At 40.3% G+C, this 22,510-nt stretch overlaps 2 protein-coding genes across 2 annotated transcripts in view; one reads left to right on the forward strand and one right to left on the reverse strand.

Moving 5' to 3' along the window:
• LOC126184085 (mitochondrial glutamate carrier 1-like) overlaps nucleotides 1-650 on the reverse strand; it is a 185,246-nt gene extending 184,596 nt beyond the window's left edge. The window contains exon 1 of the mRNA XM_049926440.1: nucleotides 499-650. The gene's annotated coding sequence lies outside the window, so the exon portion shown is untranslated. The remainder of the gene's footprint in view (nucleotides 1-498) is intronic.
• A 110-nt stretch (nucleotides 651-760) lies between these two features.
• LOC126184086 (ras-like protein 2) overlaps nucleotides 761-22,510 on the forward strand; it is a 75,036-nt gene continuing 53,286 nt past the window's right edge. Inside the window, exon 1 of the mRNA XM_049926442.1 lies at nucleotides 761-1,086. Coding sequence (XP_049782399.1) covers nucleotides 982-1,086 — 105 coding nt within the window. The 5' untranslated portion in view covers nucleotides 761-981. The remainder of the gene's footprint in view (nucleotides 1,087-22,510) is intronic.

The following is a 22,510-nucleotide window of genomic DNA, read 5'->3' on the forward strand; positions in this document are numbered from 1 at the left end:
AAATTAGGGAACACATTCAAATGTTCGGAATCGAAGAGTAATAAACGATTCATATTTCGGAAAGATATTAACTATTGAATTCAGTATTTTCAAAGTAGCTACGTGCGGATACAGTAGGTAGTCAGATTCTGTTACCTGCCTGTGTTGAAAACAGCGCACTCCTAACAAGCAAGGTTGAAGATCGCTGCAAGACAGACTAACAGAGGAAATATAATCGGCTCTCTACGAAGCTGCTGAAAAACACTAAAAGTTGCAACCCGGCTTAAAGGAGAGAAATGAAAAAGGTTAGCATGTCACGTTGCGCGAGTTTTTTTTTCTGCCTTCAAGTAGTATATCCACTCTATGGAACCCACCGCGTAATTTCAGCTGTATTCAATATGCTACAAATCGAGGCAATTTAAAACAGGTAATACTTTAGGGAACGATTAACATCATTGAAACATATATACGCAATAAACATTACTTTTTTAAAAAAGAAAATAGTCTGACTTCACTCACCACTAGCAGCGCTTTGCCTGTGATAACCGAATTTAAATGCAGCCAAGACTAGCTGTCACAGCTCACGACGGATCTTCAGACTTTCGTATAATATTATATACCATAGCCGCTTGCACAGATACTCATCTCTGAGCGACTTGCTTATCCCATAGATATTAGACGTACATCGAGACATGTATCGACCGTGTTTTCGAGCCACAAGAAAGAATTTCGAATGGAATAATAGCCTCGCGCCCACCATCTATTGGTCAATTTATGTAAGAACATTCGACGCGCGCACTCCCTGTCGACGACCCGTGAAGCTTTGATGATACACAGAGAGTTTTTTTTCATCGAGGGTTTGAAGAATTCTGCCTAAAATTGTAGTAATAATGTGTTGTGCGCGTGTGATGGATATGTAAACTACTACGTCATGCTGTGAAAGAGTTAGCTAAAATACAGCGCTGGTACTGCTCTCAGAGAAGCGAGTGTTAAAACTTCGAAATGTCGAAGCAGACGGAGCGACAAAGTTACGCACAGACATACAAGCTCGTTGTCGTAGGGGGTGGTGGAGTTGGGAAATCCGCGATAACTATACAATTCATTCAGGTATGTAAAATTTACATCTCTAACACTATTGACAAACTGTGATGTGTAGTTCATTAACCGATTCTCAGAGTCTCCACCCACATACTTCAAGAAGTTATGTCAGGAAGTGCTCTTGAAAATTGTTTACTAAACTTCCAGGGACATAAACGTAGATAGTGCCACAAAAATAACTGTTTACAAATAGTTGTTCGTAGTGAGCTTTAAAATTTTAACTAAATGCCTATATTTGTTTACCTTACTAGTTTCAACAAAAGCGTGTATCTAATAAGATCCCATGGAAGCGTTCAGATTGTACCATCTCTTTGTTGACATAAGGTCTATGATGAACGTACGTTGCAACAATGTTTGTTGGCACATTGACGTATTAGTGAGTACGGGTTTGGCGCGTCAAGCATGTGATGATAAATTTTAAAAGGTTTCATATTAGAATTCCACTGTTTATGGACGGAAAAGGTGTGATTGTTATCGGAAGCGTTCGCTGGACAGTGGTGTTCAATGATGCTTTCTATATCTACAAACCAAGCAACAATAACTTCACTATTTAAAGTCTTCTTTTTCACTGGTCACATCCTAGCTGCTGTATTAGCTAACATTGTTGTAAGAATCATGCCGGGACATTGTTTTAACCTATTTTGTTGCCAAAAGACGAATTATTGATTTTGGTATATACGCTTATTAATCTCTTCACATAAAAGCAACCTTGCCGGTTATTGTAAAAACGCTCATCACGCGAGCTGATTATATATAAACAGCGGAAAGCAGTATTGTTGGGGAGACCATATAGTGTACGTTTTGCTTACAATCGTATAATATTCGACGTTATTCAGTAAACTTTCGTTAATAAACTTTCTCATCAGCACTCGGCAAGGCAATACCCCTTATCGACAAGTTGGAAAGTTTCTCCCGAGGAACAACCCTTATTCCTAGTGCTGTTATTGCAGTTTGTAGTAAAAGTGAAAATCTATGAGTGAACTATTGAGATGAGTGCTAGATTAACTTTTTTTTCCTAAGGCGTCGAGAACAACAGTACGGGATGACAGGCCAAACGTTGTAGCAAGGTTTGGGAGATATTCGTTTTAGCTATGACGTCAGGCGTTACGTCATACGCGGCATCTGTTGAATCAAGCCACTGTCCTTTTAAAGACGAGGAATGGATTCTGTAGGCGTGCGGCAGGAAGGTGTGGTCTAGAGCGTTCGTAGATGTCTAAATTAAGTAGCATTAAGCTACAGTTCAATCTGCGGCCTACCTCTCATATTAGATGCCTCATTGCGTCATTTTATTTGACAAACAATTTTTCTCACTTTCTGTTATGAAAATTAGCGAGTAAAAGGCGAGAATACCATTGTTACCCACTGATAATGTGACCAGATTAAGCATTAGCAGGGCGAAGAGAACAAAGGATGATATGTTTCAGATATAGTTTCAAAACTGCTTTTATCCTAATTATTTGGACTTTCAGATATGTATAAGCAATGAGTATACATATTGCTGCTATGATTCTTGAAACTATAGAAAAACTGTTGTTGTACCTTATGCGATTAATTTCTACAATGAAAGGTAAAATATAAGCTCATGGGCTGAATATTTTCACTCTTTCACGTATTTTTGTACAGTATTATCGGCACTGAACCTAATGGATATTTTACAAGAGCACATTATTGTTTAGAAACATGGGAGCAAGTTCATGTAAATCTGTTGTTACTAAAATGACAAGTACCATGATTAAGGGTTCCAAGCCTTCACATTCTTTCCTGCATTTTTAGTACATCCATTTATGTTAATGTTGACCAGCTTTAGGTTTTAAATTTGATGAAATGCAAGACAAATATGTTGGTGTTCATTATGTAGGGCTACAGACAGACTTACATTCTTTTCACTGCCGAAGTGAAGAAAGCGTTGACAAGCCCCAAGAGCAGAATTTTGTGAAAACTAACATTTGGAAATTCAGTCTCATCAGCCAAAGAAGTGCAACATTCGATATCATAAGAACTGCATAGTTTTTTTTTTTTTTTTTTTTTTTGTGTGCTGTATCCGTTATTATGCAAAAGTCCTGGTTGACTGCTGAACCTAGCATTACTGTTGCAGGCTCAGTTACCCAATATATGCAGTCTGGTGACTGGTGTCCAAAGGCATGGACATAGTATGTCCTCAGTTTTACTTTTATACAGAAGCAATTAGATATGACAACATTCTAATGAGACATTGGTTGTAATTTTGTATGGTCCAATATGCATTGTTTGGAGGGGGTGAGTTTTGGCTTAAAAGTTTTATATTGGACCCCTGTTATAGTTTTCAGTATCGGGTGAACATAAACATTAGGCTGCACTACCAGTTAATTTGTTACCACAACCTTTATTTGGTTTTCTCATTCATTGGCTTCAGAAACTCATGGCCACATTGTCACCTTTCAAGCTAAACTAGACCTCAAGCTGCATTACAGATCAATCTCTCACCAAACTCAAGATTTTCAGGGGAGATGGGAGAGGGTTCCAATGCCACACTGTAACCAGGTGTGGTATATGAGCAATCAGATGTGTTGTTCAGTGTACAACAGTGTTTGATAAGACCAATGTCAGGTTGGGGGTTTCAAAAAATGGTTCAAATGGCTCTGAGCACTATGGGACTTAACACCTGAGGTCATCAGTCCCCTATACTTAGAACTACTTAAACCCAACTAACCTAAGGACATCACACACATCCATGCCCGAGGCAGGATTTGAACCTGCGACCGTAGCAGCAGTGTGGTTCCAGACTGGAGCTCCTAGAACCACTTGGCCACAGCGGCCGGCAGTTAGAGTTTGATAGCCATTCCAGATATTGAGTCTGCACTGATAACGTAATATACCAAATAGTTGAAAGATGCAGTTTTTCATTTGGAAAAAATACAGCACTGTTTCATACAATTCAGTTGATGAGGAAACATAGTATTAGAAGCAGGTCATGCCCTTGCCTGAAGGCAGCAGAGAAAAAAGTTCTTTCATTGTATTTTACAGCATTTATCACCACAGAACAGCAACTACCTATATGCATAGAAAGCACAGTGGATCCATAGCCTCACTATGTTCTAGACTTTTTTTATATATAAAACTTGAGAATCAGTGTAAGAGCCACAACTCAATTTTTGAAACATATATTACAGACACTCCGTAGTATCCTGTCTCACAATTTCTGCAAATTTGAAGTTCAAAATCATACCCTGTTTTTCATAAATGTCAAAGGTTTTATGTGGTTGCATAAAGTTCTACTTACAAACAAACTAATGAAATTCGTTCTGAACTTTTTGACTTGTTGGTGATTTTATGCAAATAATGTTAAAATAATTCATTTGACTGCACCACATTTGCTCACATTTATCTAGAAAATTTTTTGTGCGATCACTTTAATAATTTACTGGGTGCTTGGTAAGAACCCAGAATTAGATCCAATATTCTGTGGCTTCCACTAACATTGATGATAATGTCTTCAACATGAAGAGGCTGCCAACATTTTCTGGAAGTAATGTCACTGTCCATCCAAGTTTTATTTGCATAAAAAACTCTCTGCCTTCCAGTTTTAATTTTCTTACTTTTATAACTTCCTTCCTTCAACAGTCAATTTTATCCATTCTCTCTAACGGAATTTTTCACCTGTTTTCACTGACAACAAGTAGTAGTTTGCTCATTGTTTGCACTATTTTTCTGATTCACGTAAAAGTCTCCAGTTACTTCTCAACTGTACTTTACTGGATCAGGCAAGATGTAAATCTTTGTGTCGTGCAGTCATGAGTGGGCCTTCGGCTCCGAAAGTCCGTATCGATGATGTTTTGTTGAATGGTTTACATGCTGACACTTGTTGATATCCCAGGATGAAATCTGCAGCAATTTGCGTAAGGGTTTCCCTTGTGTCATATTAAACAATTCTCTTCAGTCATCGTTGGGCCCATTCTTGCAGGATCTTTTACCGTCCGCAGCAATGTCGGAGATTTGATGTTATACCAGGTTCCTGATATTCACGGTACACTCGTGAAATGGTTGTACGGGAAAATGCCCACTTCATCACTACCTCGGAGATGTGTCCCTTTGCTTATGCGCCAACTATAGCACCATGTTCAAACTCACTTCATTGTTGATAATCTGCCATTGTAGCAGCAGTAACCGATCTAACAACTGTGCCAGTCACTTGTGTTATTTAAGCATTGCTGATCACAGCACCATATCCTGTCTGTTTACATATCTCTGTATTTAAATACTCATGCCTATACAAATTCCATTGGCTCTTCAACGTGATTTATTTTGGTATTATTGCTTGATGCATCCTTTGGTATTTGACTGTGGCTTTGGCGAATCTACTGTAAGACAAGTATTTAAGAGTGATGTAAATGTTTCATAGAGGGTGTCGAAGACATTGAAGACGATGGTTGCCCTAACCCATCAATTACTGACGACAGTGTGGGAGAAGTAAAGGAAATGGTTCTGGAAAATCGCCATCAGAGAGGTGATGAAGTTGCTATATTCTTTGGCTTATGCCAAGCAGTTTTGTCAGATGTGTTGGGTATGGAACTTGTAGCAGCACAGTTTGTTCCGAAATGGTTGAATTTTGACCAAAAATGACACAGCCCAGACGATAACGGTATAGTGAGACCCACGAGAAAGAGAGGCCGCGGTGCATATGTCACAGTCTTATTCATTAATAGTACTACAACGAAAGTTAATTTAAGATCAGCACTGGATGTAAATGGTAAAACGGCTTGTTTATGGCGTTTAGTCTCTTCTACTTAACAGTCCTCATTTCATGCTAGAAGTGGTGCCTTATGCAGCTGATAGTCATTTTGGTACAATTTTAAATTTATTGTACCCCAGTATACCCATAACAAATATTAAGTAGGCCTATGGGCTTCGATCACTGTAGGACTATTAACAGTAAGACTCCATAATAGCAGATTCCAATTGAAGATACTATTCTCGTTCATACGTAAACACCTAGCTATGAGTTAACAAGTGTAGAAATGTAGTTTGTCTGCAGAGTTGAGCGAGCGAGCTTGGTGCTGGCTCAGGCCTACCTTCGTAACGTACGCGCCATGGTCTGTCTTTCTCGTTGGCCTCGCGGTATACGAGTATGACGTTGAAACTGAGGCCCAATCGTCCGAATGAAAACTGCCTGAAGAGCCAAGACCGAAAAAAATTTGACGAGTTCAATGACGTGATGGTCCTTCTCACTGTCTTTTTTTTTTTCCGGTAACAGTGGCATAGTGCACCACGAGTTCCTGCCTTATGGTACTACAGTCAGTTAGGAATTCCACCTGGAAGTTATGCATCGTTTGCATGAAGCATTACGAAGAAAGTGACCAGAAATTGTCTCAAAACCACTCATGGAAACTGCATCACGATAATACTCCTGCTCACATCTCAACGCTTGTTTGTGATATTTTGGCAAAAAAAAAGAAGAAGAGAAAAAAACCCGGTATGTTGTCCCAGGCACCTTATTCGCTGGACATGGCCACTGCGACTTCTTTCTATTCCCGGGACTGAAGGGAACCATGAAAGGATGTCGTTTTGCCACTTGATGAGATAAAAACAGAATCGCTGAAGGACCTTAACACCATAAAAAAGTGAGTTTCAGAAGTGCTTCCAAGATTGGAAGAAGCGCTGGCACCAGCATATTATATCTGAGCGAGTTTACTTTGAGTGGGACAAAGTTGCTGTTGAAGAACAAACAAACATCTTTAAGAAAAACAAATATTCCCGCTACTTTCTGATCACACATTGTATACCAGTATTGGTGTATGGTATATACCAGGATAAAATCAAACTACACCGATAAAATTTTGGAGGTGTTCCATGGATATTTTCTGAGTATTTTGGTATATGGGACCTGTGGTCTCTATTGTGTAATGTGACAAGGCTGAAGAGGAAGCCTCAGGCTGCTGTTGAGTGTTATATTTTAAACCTGGAGAAACCAGGTAAGGTTCCACTGCTGTGGAGATGCCCAGAAGCTTGAACAATAACAGATGGTCCATAAAAAGTGTTGTGAAAAGGCCAGAGGGGGGGGGGGGGGGGGAGTGTAACCATTACCTTAAGCTGTTGAAGAGTCCCAGAGATGGTTCCCTTTTGGGAAATGCCTCCAACATAGAATTACTTTAAAAAAAAAATAAAAAAAACTGTTCATTGTGCTGTGTGTATACAAACGGACATTGGGCAAATGGTAATGGGTGCCATTGAGGTAGGCATGGTGAAGGCCTATGGACAAAAAGAGGGATTAGTAAGAGTCAGCATCTGACCCTAAGCAGTAAGCACCAACAGGTAAAAGCTGTGAGGGATGCTAAAAGCTGCAGATGTCTAAAGCTAAGTGTTGTTTGGCAATGCCAAGACTGTGAACAGAACAAACTTTCTAATAACGTAGCATGAGACAAGGAATATTGGCGCAGTAATTGTAAGGATTATATCTGGGTCCAAGAAATGTAATGCCATGTACATATACAAGTATAACTAGACTCTACACAATAAATGAATATGCTATGATGACAAGTGTCTACAAGAAGTATGTTATACAAGAGAGTACTCCACACATACATTTATAAATAAAGCAGTAGTATATCACATTAATTTAACGTATTAAACTTGTTGGTGATGTTTAATTGGAAATGGAATAAATGCACACCCTTTTGTATCTTAATCATACATCCATGTCTAAGGGAATAGTGTCAGTAGACACAGTATCAAATATTAATTCTTGTGACTTATGTAAATTAATTGTAGAATTATTAGTATAGGAATGGTGGACCAGTTCCATTTACATTTCCAGTTCATTTTCATTTCAGTTGCACATGAAGTGTTGTAAGAAGTGTGTTATATTGTTGGGAGCTACTTGAAATCCCATTGGCTAAATTTTAGTAATGTTTGTGGACTTGGTGGTGGAAGATCTGCTATTGGGAACTGCTGGAAAATGCAAGAACTGCTGTTATGGCCATTGGACAGAGAGGCCTGATTTGGTTTTTATGACATGAGAATGGATTTTCAGTTATGACCACTGGAGACTTGTGCTCTTTGCGACTGGTAGTGCAGCTAGGTGACAGATTCTGAATACAGACTTGTGACTGTGACTTTAGCTGTCAGAGCATCGGACTGTATTTCGTCATACATGGACTTCGGCTTATGCATCTGAGCATGGGGTTAGAAGAGCTGGTGCATAAACGCAATTAGTAATTTGAGCATATTAAGTGGAGATTGCAGTCACTCGTGTGCTGCTAGTTAAGTTGCAAGTGGGACATTCTTACTAGATGAACTCATATTTTATTTCATGAAGACCATCATTCAATAGGAAGCTATGTCTTGCTAAATAAAAGAGTTATGTAAAATATAAATAGGAAGTGCAGCATACATTATGACTGCCACTTCCCTGTTACTTTATGTTTAATAATCTTTTACTCACATTATATGTCTGCCCTCAACCAACTGACTGCGGATCACCAGTGTAGTGGATTGACTGGTCACTACCACCTTAGGGCATAAAGGAGACAGTGTATAGCTTGACCCTGAGACATCTATGAGCAAAGTTTTTATTGAATAGAGTTGTACACTAGTCCAAGGAAGTTAAATCACAGGTTGTTGATTAAAGAGTATTGCAATTAAATTGATTTCTTACCATATTTATTTTTATATCTGTGTCGTATGTCGATGATACTCACTCTGTGTCTTGTTTGGAAACAAGCTTGTTCAATTCACTCATGGTACTTTCTGTTGACAAAAGTAGCACCCACATTATTCTTCACCCTCCAGCTTGCATTAAGTACTGCTGGGTTCTGTCTTGAATTTGTTTTTCTGGCAGTGTTGGTTGCAAGTCGAGTGGCACACCATACCACAGATAGGTTTACAGATGAAAACTGAGTTGGTTCATATGGTACCTAGTATATGGATTCACTGAATGCAATGGAATAGTGGCATAACAATGCTACACAGTAAGAAAAGTTTACACATATTGTTGAGAATTGTTGCATTATTCTGTTACATGTTTGATTGATTTCATATTATGAGCTTTTACACTATTGTGAAGATATTTTCACAAACACAAGTGTAATTGGGGTAAAAAACAGAATAAACCATTAATTACATTAGTACTCTGTAACAGGTCACTGGAGATCTCTGATGCCTCACACAAAAATACTCAGAAAGCATTCCTGAATAGCCTTGAAAATTTTGGTGCTGGATTTCAGTTTCACACTGTATACAGTCCGTGAGCTAAATGACTGGTATTGATAGTTCAGGTTGGCAAATGGTAATATTGGCAAACATGGCACAAATATGATAATCCACAAAACTACCGTCCAATATCCTTGACATTGATTTGTTGTAGAACCTTAGAACATATTTTGAGCTCAAACATAATGAGGTATCTTGAACAGAATGACCTCCTTCCTCAATGCCGACTGGCATAGATGTTGCAAACCTCAATCACTGAAACCCAACTTGCACTTTTCTCACAACATATGGAAAGCTTTGGATCAAAGCAACCAGGTTTATCTGTGTTTCTTGTTTTCCAAAAAAACATGTGACTCAGTACTGCACATATGCTTATTGTCAAAAGTACGATCATACAGGCTATCAAGTGAAATTTCTGACAGGATTTGAGGACTTTTTGGTAGGGACGACACAGCGTGTTATCTTGGATGGAGAGTCATTGTCAGATGTAGAAATAACATAGAGTGTGTGCCAGGGAAATGTGTTGGGACCCTTGCTGTTCATATTGTATATTAATGACCTTGCAGACATTATTAATAGTAAAATCAGGCTTTTTGCAGATGATGCAGCTATCTATGTTGAAGTACTATCTGAGAGAAGCTGCATAAATATTCAGTCAGATCTTTATAAGATTTCAATGTGGTTCAGATATTGGCAACTTGCTCTAAATGTCTAGAAATATAAAATTTTGCACTTCACAAAACAAAAAATGTGATATCCTGTGACGATAATATCAATGAGTCAATGTTGGAGTCAGCCAACTCACACAGATATGTGGGTGTAACACTCCATAGGGATATGAAATGGAATGATCACATAGGTTCAGTCGTGGATAAAGCAGGTGGTAGACTTTGATTTATTGGTAGAATTTTGGGGAAGTGCAATCAGTCTACAAAAGAGGTTGCTTACAAATCATTTGTGCAACCAGTTCTAGTATATTGCTCAAGTGTGTGGGACCTGTACAGATGGGACTAACAGGGGATATTGAATGCATAGAGAGAAGGTCAGCACAAGTTGTCACGGGTTTGTTTAATCTATGGGAGACTGTCACAGAGATGCTGACAGAACTGAACTGTCATACATTTGAAGACAGACATAAACTACCCCTAGAAAGTTTGTTAACAAAGTTCCAAGACCTGGCTTTAAATGATTACTTTAGGGATATACAACAACCCCCTGCGTAAAGCTCACATAGGGATTGTGGGGATAGGATAGGAATAGTTGCTGCACACATGGAGGCATTCGGACAGCCATTCTTCCCACACTCCGTAAATGAATGGATCAGGAAGAAACCCTGATGGCTGGTACAGTGGGAAGTGCCCTGTGGTTTGCAGATTGTAGATGTAGATGTAGAAGGCTTATGGCACTTTGCACCTGGTCGATACTACACGTGTTCTGTAGCAGCAAAAACAAGAGAGTCAGCAATGTAAGGTCATATTTGCTTATTTACAGTTGCTACTTGTAATATAAACTTAAAAATGGAATAGAGCTATTTAGTATCTAGTATGCTGAAATATTGTAAAGTTATTTGTCAAACTTCATAATAGAAATAAAAACTATTTTTGCAGATCACTAAACTTCAGCAGTTTTTTCCCCATTGTTAAATATGAGCATTATTAGTTAGTTCTAAAATGAGTAACAGAATAATTTATCAGTACATTAGCAGTTATAATATGAAGAAGGTACCATACCACTAGCTCCATCATACATTCCTTTGGCTAATGGGAAAACACCACTCAAATTATTGTCAGGAACTGATTTAGAATATTCTCCTTCAGCACTGCTTGAACTATCACTGCTCCTTCCCTGATGTATAATTAAATTTTTGATCCAGCCTTCCACAACTATTTCATTTTCGGCTGGCTCTCTGATGACACAGTGCTGTTCACAATTTTTGTTTAGGTGTCACACATCACTGGACTGACAGTTACTACAAGGAGATTTTCAACTTAAGAGACAATGAATTTTTTTCTTGTTTTCAGCAGGGTAATTTTTTATTTGCGCCCATGCCCCTTCAATGGCACCGAACTGACAATGGTATGGAAGAAGCCGAATGGCCCTCAGGGGCTCATCATTCATTTGCTGGGTACAGGCTTGGGAACCCTGAGGTTCCTGAGCTGGGGGACTGGTAAGTGCTGCTCTGGGCACACTTCAGCGACTACCATGTGGCACAATGGTGGAACACTGTGTTACTGAGAACAGGGATCTTGGCTTAACTGCCTTGTTTGCAAGAATGGTAAATCCTCTAAAAAAAAAATAAAAAAATAAAACCTCAATCTTAAGGTGTGTTATGCACCAATGAGATGCCCAGCTGTTGATGTGGAGCAGTCATTAGTGGGCAACCTCTGGGGAACCTGCCGCACCTCAGTTGTATCAGGTTTACTTAGGCACACGGGGCTTGGTCCATGTAGACTTCTATTTCCCTAGCTGCTCGTGGGACTGAGATGGAACCCTCAGAATTTCCTCTTCTTACTCCCTGCGGAATGGTAGGTACTAACACCCAATCCAACAAGAGGGTTCGTATAGCCAGTCCTCCAGACTCGGAACTTACACAGAGTTCTTCATTCATTAGTGATAAAATGCATGCTGCTGGTCAGAATGTGTTTTTGATTGTGAAACATAATGAGGACAGCTTTGAGAAAGTATCTCCTTTTAATTTCAAAAAGGTTTAGAGGGCATCACAGGTACATTGAAATCAGTAAAGTGATTGTGTAATGAAACACTGTTTGGTTGAAACTGCTAGTTCCAAACAAGCAACAAACCTCAGAAAAGCTGACTGGCTTGCAAATGTGCCATGGTAATGGAACTCCACAACACCTTGAATTACAGCAAAGGTGTTGTCATGTAGAGATCTGGTAGACATTCCCAAGGAGGAACGAAAGATGAGTGGGCTCAAGAAAGGATCATTGATATGAAAAATATATTGAAAAGGTTGGATGGGGATCTCATAAAATCTGACTCCATGATATATACCTTCAATAGCATGAATCTCCCAGAGCATTTTGAGGCAGATTTCCTTCGTCTAAGCATACGGCCTTATGTCCCCAACCCCCTGCATTGTTTACAAATGCCAGTGCTTTGGGCACACTGTTTTGCTACTTGTGGCAGATGTGGCAAGGTCACACATGACAGAGTTGGTTGCTCCTCTCCTCTGAAGTGTGTAAATTGCTCTGGGGATCACCCCATCTCTGAGTAGGGACTGCAGTGTCTTCCTTGAAGATACAGAAAATTAAAACATCAAAATGGATCCCATATGCTGAAGCTCAGAAGATTTATAAGGACATGCAGCCTCCTACATTCACTACACTTTTTGCTTCTGCCGTTAAAAAGCCTATTTCAAAAGCCAGCATTTCTACACAAACAGGGGATGCTACTGTTAGCACTAACACCTGCATTGTCAGTGCATTTGTCAACCTGCAGTTGTTTCAGAGCCCATAGCCCTCCCAAGAACATCAAAGCAACCAACCGTCACCACCATTGTGGAGCTTGTGGTACCTCCAAATGCAGAGTCTGGTAAGAAATATGACACTGTCTCCACTGCTGCTGCAGTAGCTCCTACACTGCCCTCCCAGACCAAAAAAGCAACTGGAAAGCTTCCACTGCAGGCGACAACAGGTGGTAGACCGTCGGATCATGCTGATGTCATTTGACTTGATGGTTATACTGCTTCTGATTCAGAGCTAATGGATTGTAAAATCTGTCTGGAGCTACCATCTTGCCCTAAGGCTGAACCTCCACCTGTTGCGGGCTCCCCACCCCAGTGGAATGACGGTGAAAGTTCAATCCCTGTGATAAATAGCTCCCATACTACAGTGGAACAATAAATGGATTCAAGACTCATGTAGAGGAACTGAAACTCCTGGCACACAGCCTTATTTCGAGCAGTTAGTTAATGGACCACTCGAATAGTAAACGGTTGTGAAAACACACTTGACTCCTTAGTAACAAATAAGCCTGAGCCAATAATGAGCGTAAAAATGGATACCGAGATTAGTGAACACAGGGTTGTCATAGCTAGACTTTATACTGTAACTTGAAATTCTCCAAAAATAAACAAAAAATATATCTGTTGGAAAAAAGCAGATAAAAATTCGCTTGATGCCTTCCTGAGAGACAATCTCCACTCTTTCCAAATTAACAGTGTAAGTGTAGACCAGATGTGGCTTGAATTTAAAGGAATAGTATTCACAGCAATTGCGAGATTTATACCAAATAAATTAATAAGCGATGGAGCTGATCTCCCACAGTACACAAAACATGTCTAAACACTGTTGTCGAAATAACGAAAAAACATGCCTAATTCAAATGAATGCAAAATCCCCAAGATTGTTGAACTTCGGCTGAAGCTCGAAACTTAGCATGAACTAGAATGTGAGATGCTTTTAATAGTTTCCACAAAGAAACTTTGTATTGAAATCTGGCAGAAAATCCAAAGATTCTGGTTGTATATAAAGTATGCTAATGGAAAGTCACGATCAATGCCTTCTCTGTGTAATAGCAATAGGAACCCTATCAATGACAGTGCTACTAAAGCAGAGTTACTAAACACAGCCTTCTGAAATTCGTTCACCAAAGAAAATGAAGGAAATATTCCAAAGATCGAATCAAGAACAGCTGCCAACGTGGGTAACTTAGAAGTTAATATCCTCAGAGTAGTGAAGCAGCTTAAATCACTTAATAAAAGCAAGTCTTCTGTCCACACTGTATACCAATTAGGTTCCTTTCAGAGTACGCCGATGCAATAGCTCCATACTTAACAATCATATATAACCACTCGCTTGATGAAAGATCCGTACCCAAAGAATGGAAAGTTGCACAGATCGCACAATTATTTAAGAAGAGCAATAGGATTAATCCACTAAATTACAGGCCCATATCATTGATGTCGATATGCAGCAGGATTTTTGAACATACATTGTGTTCGGACATTATGAATTACCTCAAGGAGAATGGTCTATTGACACTCAGTCAACACAGACTTGGAAAACATTGTTCTTGTGAAACGCAGCTAGCTCTTTACTCACACGAAGTGTTGTGTGCTATTGATAAGGGATTTCAAATTGATTCTGTATTTCTAGTTTTCCAGAAGGCTTTTGGCACTGTACTTCAGGACCGATTCATAGTCAGATTTCATGCTTGTGGAATATTGTCTCAGTTATGCGCCTTTATTCATAGAGAGGCCACAGTTCATAGTAATTGATAGAAAGTCATTGAGTAAAGTGGAAGTGATTTCTGGCATTTTCCAAGGTAGTATTATAGGCCCTCTGCTGTTCCTTATCTATAGAAATGATTTAGGAGACAATATGAGCAGCCACCTTAGGTTGTTTGCAGGTGATGCTCTCTTCTGTCATCTAGTAAAGGCATCAGAAGACCAAATCAAATTGCAAAAAGATTTAGAAAAGATATGTGTACAGTGTGAAAATTGGCAATTGTCCCTAAATAATGAAAAGCGTGTGGTCATCCACCCAAGTGCTAAAAGAAATTCATTAAACTTCATGTACACAATAAATCAATCAAATCTAAAGACCATAAATTCAACTAAATACCTAGTAATTACAATTACAAACAACTTAAACTGGAAAGAACACACAGAAAATGTAGTCGGGAAGGTGAACCAAAGACTACGTTTTATTGACAGAACACTTAGAAGATGCACCAGTTCTCCTAAAGAGATTGCCCACAGAGTTCGAGTCTCGGTCCGGCACACAGTTTTAATCTGCCAGGAAGTTTCATATACAGTACACTTGTCCATCCTCTTTTGGAGTATAGCTGTATGGTGTGGTATCCTGACCATATAGGATTAATTGATTACATAGAGAAAAGCAACACTTTTGTATTCAGAAATAAGGGATACAGTGTCAGTGACGTGTTACAAAATATGGGGTGGACGTAGTTAAAATGAAAGTTTTTTTTCTGTTGTGGCAGAATAATCTTCTCACAAAATGTCAGTCACCAGGTTTCGCTGTAGAATGCCTACATAGGGAGAAATACTCATCTTAATGAAATAAGAGAAATCACAGCTTGCACAGAAAAGTGTAGTTACTCTTTTTTTCACATGCTGTTTCTGCATGAAATAATAGGGAATTATTGTTAAGGTGGTTTGATGAACCCTCTGATAGGCACTTAAGTGTAATTTGTAGAGTATCCATGTAGATATAGAGTGGTGGATCACATCACACGAGTGATCCGTCATGCCGATGACTTATCCATCCCAAAGTCTTCAGGTCATCTTAGGAGGCAACATACCTTGGTGAGTAATGACTGGCATACTGCAATCCGGGACAGGCGTGCAGCTCTTCAATGGTTTAAATGCCGCCGAACAGCTGATCACCTCACATCTGGTTGTTTAGGCCTCGTGTTGGTGAGATGCTGTTGGATTGGTTTGAGCAGGAGGATGATGTTTCTCAGGGCAGTGTTTTTAAGTTATCATAGCCATAAACAGTATCATGTCTACAGTAAGGAGTCCCATACAATGCTCCTTTTCTGGGGACGACTTTGCAGTTTTCTGTTCCTTCTGCAGTATCGCAGCAGCAAATCGTCAGTTGCAAGAGGCTGGAGGAGTGGGCTGCGAAGACTGGTTTTACCCTTTCTCTGTGTGTGTGTGTGTGTGTGTGTGTGTGTGTGTGTGTTTTTGTTTTTTTGTTTTTTGTTTGTTTCTTTCTTTTTTTAGCTCTTCTATGATTTTACATCTGTTTTAACCCCAGGTACGGCATCTTTCACCCTTTCTCATTTGCCTTCAGGTGTGAGGTAGTGTGATTATGTGCCTCAATGTGAGTGAGGCAGGAGTGAGTGAATGAGTGTCAATTTTATGGCTTTCCTTCTCACTGTATGCAACAATTTTAGAATCTTTTTCCGCATCCGTTTGTTTTCACACACACACACACACACACACACACACACACACACACACACACACACACACACAGAGAGAGAGAGAGAGAGAGAGAGAGAGAGAGAGAGAGAGAGAGAGAGCTGAATGATTTAATTCCTATGTCTTTTAGCAATCTTGTCAATTATGTGTGTTGAAAATTGTCGTTTCTTTTGTGCCACAATTTCAAACAATTCAGCCTCCTTCTTCTCTGAAATCCACTTTTCGTCATTTCAGCCACTGAATACCATTTTTTTCCCCCCATAGTTCATCTCTTTGTGGTAATCACCTGTCTTTTTTTCAATGAAACATCAACAAGCAGTGTAACACCCAACCATACAATGAACTTGCGTGCAAAATAATGATTTACCCTCCTTTTCCAACAGACACTGTCGTGGTTCTCTTGGGGGTTCTGTCACTCCAGCCTCTGTGTAATGAATGGCTGGCATTAATCCAAATTTCGTCTGTTCACATTATATTTTTGAATCTCACACCAATGATCCTGCACAGAAATCTGCACCACCATGCAACTACATGCATGCTTTCCATAAATATTTTGTGTCCGTTAAACACTGAATAGCTGAAACCCATGTCTTTCAGCACCACATGCAATGGAAGTTTACTTCCTTCAAAAAGATCATCTTCCTGTAGTGACACAAGTAATAAAGACAGAGTGAGCTGTTTTCTTCTCTTATAATAGCTTTATATATGATGACAAATAGTGTCTTTCTCAAAATTATCCAAAGCTCTCACTTGCTTCTTTCCCTACCCCTTCTTTCCTGGTGTATGCAGCATTGTTGTGTCAATCCCACCATAATCTATATTGTACTCTTCTTTCCCTGTCATTACGGCAGTGCTCTTGTTTATTTTGAATGATGTTGCAGTCCTCTTAACAACTGGAGCAACAGGAAATAAGGGACCACGTTTTTCCTCTTCTTTCTCAAAGTAGTCTCCCGCCAAATGCACAGATTTGTGGGCCTGGCTGTGTAACACACTTTTCTTTCTTTGTTGCACTTCACAAGTTGGGCTGATGCTACACATTGCACAGGACATTGTTTAAAATGAAATAGCAGCAAATAAACACTAAAAACAACAAAAGCAAAATAAATTACAAACTGAACTAGTCACCAGTTGCATCTGAGACACTGGTACGTTTCAGACAAGTGCACATCAGTTTTGCAGGTTGTCACATGGCTACCTGCAGTTGCTAGGCAACAGAACGACACTACTGAGCTGTCAGTACCAAGGACTCATCTCCCAGACTATAGATTATATAAAAGAACTTGCTCTAAAGTGCTAATCATCAAAGCATTCCATGCATTTTGTGAATGGGAATTAACACTCCAGCCCTTGTCCTTGACATTGTGCCAGGACCCAATAGAATCCCCAATCAAATACTGCAACATCTGACCATGGATTAGCACCAACACATACTTTCAGTCTTCTGGTGTGAGGAAGTGGTTCCAACCCAGTGGAGGGAAAGCACAAATTTTGAAACAAAAACACAGTATGAAATGTACAGCTATTAGGTCCACCAGCCTCTCAAATTTTCTGTGCAAGCTGCTTGAATGAATGGTGAACCAGAGGCTATGTTGGACTCTTGAGACAAGTGGCCTTTCATCCAACAGTCAATGCGAAATTATAGAGGGCAAATCCATAACTGATCACTTAATACAGCTGGAGCTTCGACAGTACTTTCCCATCAACACCACCTCCCTGCTTTGTCCTTTGACTTAAGCAAGGTGTGTGATCCCTCATTGCATTTCCAAATCCTTACCACACTATACAAATTGGATTTTAGAGGCCCCCCCTCCCAGCATTTATGCGTGACATAGTACAGCAGCTTGACATGGCACGGACTCAACAAGTCTGTGGAAGTCTCCTGCAGAGCACTGCTGCCTCTGTAGTCGCCCATAATTGTGAAAGTGTCGCTGATGCAGGACTTTGTACACAAACAGATGTCTCGATTATGTCTCATAAATGTCTACTGGCATTCACGTCAGGCAATCTGGATGACCAAATCATTCACTCGAATTGTCCAGAATATTCTTTAAACTGATCATGAACAATTGTGTCCCAGTGATGTTGTGCCTTGTCATCCATAAAAATTCCATCCACGAATAGCTGCAAATGGTCTCCTGGTAGCCAAACATAACGTTTGCAAGTCAGTAATCGGTTCAGTTGCACCAGAAGGCCAGTACATTCCGTGTAGACACAGCCCACACCATTATGGAGCCACCAACAGTTTTCACAGTGCCTTGTTGACAGCCTAGGTCCATGGCTTCAAGCGGTCTGCACCACACTTGAACCCTGCCATCGGCTCTTACCAACTGAAATTTGGAGTCATCTGACCAAGCCACAGTTTCCCAGTCGTCTGGGGTTCAACCAACATGGTCGCGAGCCCTGAAGAGGTGCAGCAGATGCTATGCTGTTAGCAAAGGCACTTGTGATGGTCATGTGCTGCCATAGCCCATTAACGTCAAATTTTACCATATTGTCCTAATGGATACCTTTGTCATGACGTAGCATGTGAAAGGTGCTGGATTTGGACGGGTTACTCCTGTAACTGAAATATCAGATCTGAAGATGGTTCTGAATGAACCGAAACCGGTCATATGAATAATAAAAAATTTTTTGCAATCAAGACGGATTTTAAGTAACATTAAAAAGAAGTGTCAGTTGAAGCTCAGCATAGTCTGGGATGCAGTCCAGCCCACCATCTGTACAAAGCATGACTCCTTTCACAACTGGATTATCGGTGTTTGGCTTGTGCATCAGTAGCCACTTCAGCATTACAGCTACTGGACCTGGTTCACCACTGCAGGCTCCAACTCGTGACTAGTGCCTTTCAGACGAGCTCTGTGGATCAGCCTCCTGGTAGAAGCCAGGATTCAACCTCTGTGTACTGGACATCACTAGTTACTACTAAATTATACAACACATTTTTGGAGCAACCCTGAATACCCATGTAACCATAGTCTACATCTACATCCATACTCCGCAAGCCACCTGACGGTGTGTGGTGGAGGGTACCTTGAGTACCTCTATCGGTTCTCCCTTCTATTCCAGTCTCGTATTGTTCGTGGAAAGAAGGATTGTCGGTATGCTTCTGTGTGGGCTCTTATCTCTCTGATTTTATCCCCATGGTCTCTTTGCGAGATATATGTAGGAGGGAGCAATATACTGCTTGACTCTTCGGTGAAGGTATGTTCTCGAAACTTAAACAAAAGCCCGTACCGAGCTACTGAGCGTCTCTGCTGCAGAGTCTTCCACTGAAGTTTATCTATCATCTCTGTAACGCTTTCACGATTACTAAATGATCCTGTAACGAAGCGTGCTGCTCCCCGTTGGATCTTCTCTCTCTCTTCTATGAACCCTATCTGGTACGGATCCCACACTGCTGAGCAGTATTCAAGCAGTGGGCGAACAAGTGTACTGTAACCTACTTCCTTTGTTTTCGGATTGCATTTCCTTAGGATTCTTCCAATGAATCTCAGTCTGGCATCTGCTTGACCAACAATCAACTTTATATGATCATTCCATTTTAAATCACTCGTAATGCATACTCCCAGATAATTTATGGAATTAACTGCTTCCAGTTGCTGACCTGCTATTTTGTAGCTAAATGATAAGTGATCTATCTTTCTATGTATTCGCAGCACATTACACTTGTCTACATTGAGATTCAATTGCCATTCCCTGCACCATGCGTCAATTCGCTGCAGATCCTCCTGCATTTGAGTACAATTTTCCATTGTTACAACCTCTAGATATACCACAGCATCATCCACAAAAAGCCTCAGTGAACTACCGATGTCATCCACAAGGTCATTTATGTATATTGTGAATAGCAACGGTCCTACGACACTCCCCTGCGGCACACCTGAAATCACTCTTACTTCGGAAGACTTCTCTCCATTGAGAATGACATGCTGCGTTCTGTTATCTAGGAACTCTTCAATCCAATCACACAATTGGTCTGATAGTCCATATGCTCTTACTTTGTTCATTAAACGACTGTGGGGAACTGTATCGAATGCCTTATGGAAGTCAAGAAACACGGCATCTACCTGGGAACCCGTGTCTGTGGCCGTCTGAGTCTCGTAGACGAATAGCGTGAGCTGGGTTTCACACGACCGTCTTTTTCGAAATCCATGCTGATTCCTATAGAGTAGATTTCTAGTATCCAGAAAAGTCATTATACTCGAACATAATACCTGTTCCAAAATTCTACAACTGATCGACATTAGAGATATAGGTCTATAGTTCTGCACATCTGTTCGACATCCCTTCTTGAAAACGGGGATGACCTGTGCCCTTTTTCCAATCCTTTGGAACGCTTCGCTCTTCTAGAGACCTACAGTACACCGCTGCAAGAAGGGGGGCAAGTTCCTTCGCATACTCTGTGTAAAATCAAACTGGTATTCCATCAGGTCCAGCAGCCTTTCCTCTTTTGAGTGATTTTAATTGTTTCTCTATCCCTCTGTTGTCTATTTCGATATCTACCATTTTGTCTTCTGTGCGACAATCTAGAGAAGGAACTACAGTGCAGTCTTCCTCTGTGAAACAGCTTTGGAAAAAGACATTTAGTATTTCGGCCTTAAGTCTGTCATCCTCTGTTTCAGTACCATTTTGGTCACAGAGTGTCGACATTTTGTTTTGATCCACCTACTGCTTTGACATAAGACCAAAATTTCTTAGGATTTTCTGCCAAGTCAGTACATAGAACTTTACTTTCGAATTCATTGAACACCTCTCGCATGGCCCTCCTCACACTACATTTTGCTTCGCGTAATTTTTGTTTGTCTGCAAGGCTTTGGCTGTGTTCTCGTCTGCCCCTGGTAGCTGAGTGAACAGGGTGACAGAATGTCAATCCTAAGGGCCCGGGTTTGATTCCCGGCTGAGTCAGAGATTTTCTCCGATTAGGGACTGGGTGTTGTGTTCTCCTAATCATCATCATTTCATCCCCATCGATGCACAACTTGCCGAAGTGGCGTCAAATTGAAAGACTTGCACCCGGCGAACAGTCTACCCAACAGGGTACCCTAGTCACACGACATTTACACTTATTTACTGTAGTCTTTTCCCTGAAAGAAGGATTCACCTCTTACAAGGGCGATCCAGGTCTGATGTTCCAGCAGCAGTTTGTCCAGAATCACTTCACTCTGACCTCCACCTCCCTCCATTGACCCTTATCGTCAGGTTATCTTTGCGACTATCTCTCACCCCATCCTCCCTACCTTGTCCAAAGATCTGACTGGACCTTTCCATTTGAACAAAGGAAATGATAGATCCTTCTCGCAGCTCCTGGCGAATTTCCTGTTTCCACAGCCATTTGTTACCCTGATGGTTCAGTGGCTGAAAAGCACATCAGTCGTGTGCTTTCATACTTTCCTGCGGTCCATGAACAACATTCACTGCCATCTTAGAGTTTTTATAGTAGAATTAGTGCCCATTTACCAAGCTGTCCATTATATTTCCACCCTAGAATTTCCAGATCTGTAGTGACACTGTAACCAGTCACAGGCCATAAACCAATGCTATCGTTGGAATCCATTGATTTGATTATGCATGATCTGTTTCTTGCCTTCACAGTACTGGGAGCTAAGTTGAGTTCCTCCGGATCCCAAGCCACACGGACTGATTGGGAAACTATCTTGGAGACCATCTGGGAGAGTTGAGAAAAACCCATGCTCATGCTCTTAAGAAAAACCAGCTCAGTGGGCAAAATTGGGTTTTTGGGATTTTTTTCATATTGATAAATAGTTCATTTTAAATTCCTATGATTAATTTGTTCTAAACAGTAACCACTCTTATAACTACTTTTTGGTGCCTCATTTCTTACCCTACCAGCACTGCCTCCATTGAGAGAATATTTTCCATGTACAGCTTGTTCGGTCAAAACTGAGAAATAATTTAGGAGAGAGCAGAGCCAAGAAATTAGTGAAGATTTAGAAATTTCTATATTTAAGCTAAATTGTACTTTAGTCATTACGATTCTACATAAAATTTTTTTGAAGTGTAAATGTTATTTAACTGTGTTTCTTGTATTGCAAGAAAAGTTGTGGGAAGGAGTACGTGGGTACTACAAAAAGAACTGTCAAAAAACAACTTGAAAAGCTCAAGGGCAATTGCAGGAGAGGGGAGATCAACAGATCAGCTGTTTGCAGGACATGCTTTACTGCCAGGGGACCACCACATTCATTTTGATAGGACTCAAGTACTGGCAGCCACAAGTGGATACCATGAAAAGCTATACGGAGAGCCCATAGAGATTTTAAGACACCCCAGGAATTTCAGTAGAAAGAAGGAGGGCGTGAAATTGAATGAAATTTGGATTCC

The sequence above is a fragment of the Schistocerca cancellata genome, chromosome 4 (assembly GCF_023864275.1).
Source record: "Schistocerca cancellata isolate TAMUIC-IGC-003103 chromosome 4, iqSchCanc2.1, whole genome shotgun sequence".
Taxonomy (NCBI): Eukaryota; Metazoa; Arthropoda; class Insecta; order Orthoptera; family Acrididae; genus Schistocerca; species Schistocerca cancellata.